Source organism: Myotis davidii, unplaced genomic scaffold (genome assembly GCF_000327345.1).
Source record: "Myotis davidii unplaced genomic scaffold, ASM32734v1 scaffold332, whole genome shotgun sequence".
NCBI lineage: Eukaryota > Metazoa > Chordata > Mammalia > Chiroptera > Vespertilionidae > Myotis > Myotis davidii.
This window is the reverse complement of record NW_006285779.1, coordinates 1647429-1653088: the sequence shown is the minus strand read 5'-3', so window position 1 is coordinate 1653088 and position 5660 is coordinate 1647429. Positions and strand designations below refer to the sequence as shown.

The 5660-nt window shown below is 44.9% G+C and overlaps 1 protein-coding gene across 6 annotated transcripts in view; it reads right to left on the bottom strand.

The window, feature by feature from the left end:
• Positions 1-5620, bottom strand: part of OBFC1 (oligonucleotide/oligosaccharide-binding fold containing 1) — a 32688-nt gene extending 27068 nt beyond the window's left edge. For 3 of the 6 annotated variants that reach the window (XM_006756447.2, XM_015559292.1, XM_015559290.1), the window contains exons 1-3: positions 5317-5620; positions 4864-5057; positions 1580-1675 (exon numbers count right to left, since the gene is read on the bottom strand). In XM_006756447.2, coding sequence (XP_006756510.1) covers positions 1580-1675; positions 4864-4996 — 229 coding nt within the window. In that variant the 5' untranslated portion in view covers positions 4997-5057; positions 5317-5620. Of the gene's footprint in view, positions 1-1579; positions 1676-4863; positions 5063-5316 lie in introns of all 6 variants that reach the window. The other 3 variants (XM_015559288.1, XM_015559289.1, XM_015559291.1) reach the window with 3 other exon arrangements.
• Positions 5621-5660: the final 40 nt, after the last annotated feature.

Genomic DNA, 5660 nt, shown 5'->3' with positions numbered 1-5660 from the left:
TTGAGACAAAGTACTATATACTATAGATGATGTATTTGCCCACAGCTGGGTATGCTGTAGGAACTTAGTGACTGCTTGTTGAATTGTCTGACGAAAAATAAAACCAATATCTTTGTTAAAATAAAGCAGAGATCAGATCCAATGAGGGGATCTAGTTCAGAGTTTTAAAAACATAGATGCAGAAACATAGATGCAGAAAAAGCAGAGGACATGAGAAATCTCATCTTTGCATGATATTTTATAAGCACAAGGCAATCATCCACAGGAAAATGAATACATGTTGAAGGAATGCAATGATACTGTATCTGTAAATTATCAACCATGCACAGACTAGCAATGACATGATCTTGGTCACCTAGTTCAACTGTCTCTGTCTTTCCCCAAGTAGAGCAAGAACACAGATCCAAGGCAACACAACAAAAAGTGACAATGTCAATTACAGCAAAGATTTGGAATTCAGAGTTAGGCTTCCCACAAAATGTCTAGCTTGGCTCCTTATCTATAAAGGATCTTAGGGCTGCATGAGGCAATGTGTTAAAATGCTTACATTAAACTCAATAAAAAAAAATCAAGACTCTTGACACTAAAATCATATTCCAATAATTGATAGTATCCAAACTATAAAAACCCTGTTTCCATCATCATGAGGGAAGAGAAATTTTTTGATAATGCATATTTAACTCTGTAAGTAGCAAAAGGCTTTTTAAAAAAACTTTTCTGACCCAGCTGGTGTGGCTCAGTGGTTGAGCATCGACCTGTGAACCAGGAGGTCACAGTTCGATTCCCAGTCAGGGAACATGCCCAAGTTGTGGGCTCGATCCCCAGTAAAGGTGGTGCAGAAGGCAGCCGATCAGTGTTTCTCTCTCTCTCTCTATCCCTCTCTCTCCCTCTCTCACGGAAATCAATACAAACATATTAAAAAAAAGTTTCTGGATATAAATCTTACAACTTAATTTTTCACACCTCCTTACCTTCTTGAAGGTCTACTTTAGCATTAATCTAGCCTCTTTTTTTTAAAGATATCGATATAAACGTATCTTACCATCCTTTGCTATTTATAGCTATGTCCTCAGGTATCAGGTACCTGTCTCTGATCAACCAGTGATCCTAGACTGCCGTATTTTAATTCTTCTGCCTCTGAACTCCCCGCAGCTGTCACTTGACAGTATTTATTCTGACTTGTTGCCTCATTTTACACTGAGTCCATGTCAGGGGCTCCAAGGGGCTCCCACTAGAGCAGCGGTTCTCAACCTTGGCTGCACATTAGAATCACCTGGGAATCTTTTTAAAATCCTAATTTCTGGGCCTCATCCTCTGGAAATTCTCTTTCTTTGTTACTAATGTTGTGGCCTCATCCCATAACAAAGAAACAGAATTTCCGGAGGATGAGGCCCAGAAATCAGGATTTTAAAAAGATTCCCAGGTGATTCTAATGTGCAGCCAAGGTTGCAATAGAGGAAAGTGCATGGGGTCTGTGATTCCCCAGCTGCTCTGATAGGCTGGGGTTATTTCAAATTCAGCATAAAAATAAGTGGGGGTCCTTCCACATAAACTCAATGTCAGACACAATTGTTCTTACCTCCGTAACTGTAGAAAGTATTTCTTTCTCTCACTCCAATTACAGTTCCCAAGATATCTACTTGTCTTATTGGATGCCCATTGTAAAAAAATACACCTGAAATTAAAAAAAAAAAAGGGCCAAGTCCATATAATGTATGATTACATTTTCTGTTTCAATCACTGTTAACTGTGGGGATGAGGGTGGGGGTGGGTGGTTGTGTCAAAAATCTGTGGCATGCTGCTTGCTGAAATTCCAGACTTAAGAATCAGCCCTTGACAAACCACAAGCCCCAGGAAATCAGATGTCTTTTCCTCAAGGGTCATAAGGAGAAAGCCTGACTCCAAAGAAGCGTTTGCTACCCTTGGCAGGTGTGGCTCGGTTGGTTGGGCATTGACCTGTGCATCAAGAGGTCACCGGTTCAATTCTGGGTCAGGGCATATGCCAGATTGTGGGTTCGATCCCCAGTAGGGGGCATGAAGGAGGCAGCCGATTGATGTTTTGCTCTTACATCAATGTTTCTTCCTCTTCCTTCCCATCTCTCAAAAAAAAATAAATCAGTGAAAAAAATAAGGAAGCATGTACTAGTACAGAAAAAGGAAAACCAATGTTGCCCAACTGGATTTGGTTAATCTTCCTTCCACTTGTGAAAATTAAATGTACCTCCCTGTAGAACTCTCATAACGAGCCTGAAAACAGTCATTATATTACAGAACCAAACTTAGCACTGTATTATGAGGGACTGGAAAAGGAAAGAGGAAACCAGGAGAAAGGCTTGACTTTTTCACCGGTGCTTTTCAAGGAAACCAGTCATCATATCCATGAATTAGCAGTAGCTTTTGGTTTTTTTTGAGAATATAATTAAGTTACCAAACACTATGCTTTGGGGCCAACACATTACAACTCAAAAACTTAAAACTTATTTCTCTCTCTCTCTTCTTAATATATCTTATTGATTTTCATAGAGAGTTAGAAACATCATGAGAGAAAAACATCAGCTGCTTCCTGCACACCCCCTACTGGGGATAGAGCCTGACCAAGGTACATGCCCTTGACCAGAATCAAACCCAGGACCCTTTAGTCCGTAGGGTCTAATGCTCTACTTTTGGAGCCAAACCAGTTAGGGCTAAAATATATTTTTATTGATTTCAGAGAGAAAGGGAGAGGGAGAGATAGAAACATCAATGATGAGAGTCATTGCTTGGCTGCCTCCTGAATGCTCTCCACTGGGATGGAGCCTAGAACCTGGGCATGTGCCCTGACCGGGAATCAAACTATGAAATGCTGGTTCACAGATTGACACTCAAACACTGAGCCACACTGGTTAGGCTCAAAAACTTGTTGAAACTCTATTTTCAAACCTAAATGACAGATGCCAGTAGACAAGTTCCCTGCTGGAGACACCTGAGAGGATGAACCCTACCCACTAATACCCAGAGGCCTTTTCTGGAGTCAGGGACTGGACTCAGACAGAGGACTCCTGGCAGTGGTGAGTGCCTGCTTCCAACCCAGGTCCCAGTGCTGCCCTGGCTCCTGCAGAGCTGGCTTCATTCTGTGGCCCCTCAATATCCTTGCCTGAAGTTTCCGGCTTAAGCTACTTGCATTGCGTTCCTGTCACCTGCAGCTAAAGAATGCTAACTAAAATCCTCTCTTTTCTCTCCTCTGTGGATGAATTCTTTACTTTCAGAAGGCTATAAACTTTTAAATGGTGAGTTCCTTAAAAAAAAAGAAAAGAAAATTATAAACAGAGAATCAGTTACCACTTTGTGTTGGGGTCTGGCATTTGACCACCCCCGCAACCCTCAAGCCTGGTCAGAACTTTTCTTCTCCACATCCATGAGGGATCCAAGGCCTGAACCCTGACATCTTTCAGAAACCCCAAACTGGCCTCCACGAACAAATCTCTTGTTTTCCATGTGGATAAAGGGGTTGGGGGTGAGCTGCTCACAGCAGAGTTGCAGGGGATGGACAAGGAGATTCTGAGTCCCAGCTAGCCAGAAATTCTGGAAGAGTGAGATGTGGTTTGAAGAAAAGATGGCAAATTTAGCCAAAATTTACCCTAGAGTCAGACTTCAAAAGATACTTAGTAGATTGGAGATCTGCCCAGGGAAACCTTGGGGGCCATGAGCTGAAATGGCAGGGCCACACGTGGGAAAGAGCCTGGGTCAGTGTGTCATCCCTACCACAAACACTTGAATTGAACGAGGACAAACAGGCTCCACAGAAAAGCCATTAAGTTTCCAGAGCACAGCAGTTCCAACTGACTTCTCCTGAGTTCTTACCATTAAAATCCAGGTCTTAGTTTGTACCTTTGGTGACACTCAATCCTCTGCCACGGCAGTGCCTGCACTGACCAAATACGAAGGAAAGAGCCTATCTTAAATGACGCCCTACTCTCAAAAAAAAAAAGTGATTTAACTTTACACTTAAAATGCTTTGTTGCTCTAATTACTATTTCTTGAGGGCCCACTACATGCCAGGCACTGTCCTAAGCACTGGGAGTAAATACACTGAGTGGCCAGATTATTATGACCACCTGACATTTGTAGGCAAATTAGCTATAATTTTGCGCTCAAGTTGCTAGAGGGCCAGACCATTATAAATAGGGAAGCAGGTTGTTTACCACGACAGAAGTGATTTTTTTCTGAAGATATGGGTAAACACCACGATTTAACAGCCTTTTAATGTAGAAGATATATATATATATACACTGAGTGGCCAGATTATTATGACCACCTTCGTTGGGCCACCTTTTGCCTTTAATACTGTGGCCACTCAGTGTATGTGAACAAGGCAGATGATGCCCTTCCTTTCAGGGAGTTTATATTATTTTGACATAATTCAAAATTTGATGTGCATTCAAAACTAAACAAAATCCCACAAGAAATCAGGTTAATCCCCATTTTTACAAAGAAGCTTTACAGGTGAGTCACATCCAGGCCAGGTACGTGACACAGTTAGGAAAGGGTGCAAGGCCTAGGGATGCCTGGTCCAGTGAGCTTTTCCACCAAGAGAGGCCCAGGAAAAACAACTGGGCATTTTAAAATATGGAAGACGTCAAACCTGGGTAAAAACATTCATCATTACAAAGGTTACTCCTCCAAACACCTGTTTAAAAAAAAGATTTAGACAGTTTTTAAGTTGCACAGAAATGACCTCTTTTGAGGATCCAGGCCAGGTCATCTGCAAAGACTGCTGGGGGGAAGGCTTTCCTGCAAGCCCCTAAGCCCCAGGTTTCTCCAGTTTGGGGAGCGGGAGGGTTGCAGATGCAGCACAGGGCATCCACCAGGCGACCAATCACATACCTGGCACCTGGCATGACTCCTTCAAGTCCAGGATATCCCTGATGTAGAGTTTTGCAAAGGCTAGAAACACAGGATCCAAACCCCACAGGAGGGAAGGGGTCTCCTCTTCACACTGGCTGGATTCAGACTGCATCGGGAGGCTGGGCTGTGGCTTCCAGCCAATCCTGCAAGTCTCACATCAGTGAGTCGGGAATCTAGATTGGAGACACAAAATCGGGATACAAGGCGGTTAAAGGGGGTGGAATTGGCACGGCCCCTACGCTGATCGCGGGCGGCCATCCAGAACTCTGCAAGGGCTAAGCCAGGGGTCCGGGGCCTGCCACACTGCACGCCACGGGCCTGGCCTAAGAGGCGTTTCCCGCGTGAGGACATTTGAGTTCCGTATGACCCGCCCCTTGGAATCCCTTCTGCCCCACGGGAGTGTGTCTCCTTCCCCAAAAGGTAAACACCAACTTTTTACTTTGGGGAGATCGGTCCAGACAGGCGGAGGCAGAAGCCACTTTAATGGGCGGGGCCCAGGGAGGAATTGGCGCCCTCGTGGCCATACACTGGTGGGGCGCAGTGGGTGGGTCTGTCCGTCGGTCTGGTCCTGCCTGCAATTTCCGGTTTTCCGGATGTGACTGAGAAAAGAAGGCGAGCGGAAACCAAGAGTGGACTTGATCCGTAGCCGCAATCGCCGCGCCCGCGCCGCCGCCCTCAGATGTCCGGAGCGCGCAGGCACGGCCCTTGACACTCGACACACCAGTCGCCTCTGAAGTTCCGGCGGAGCCGACACCGCCCTCGGGGCGGGACCCAGC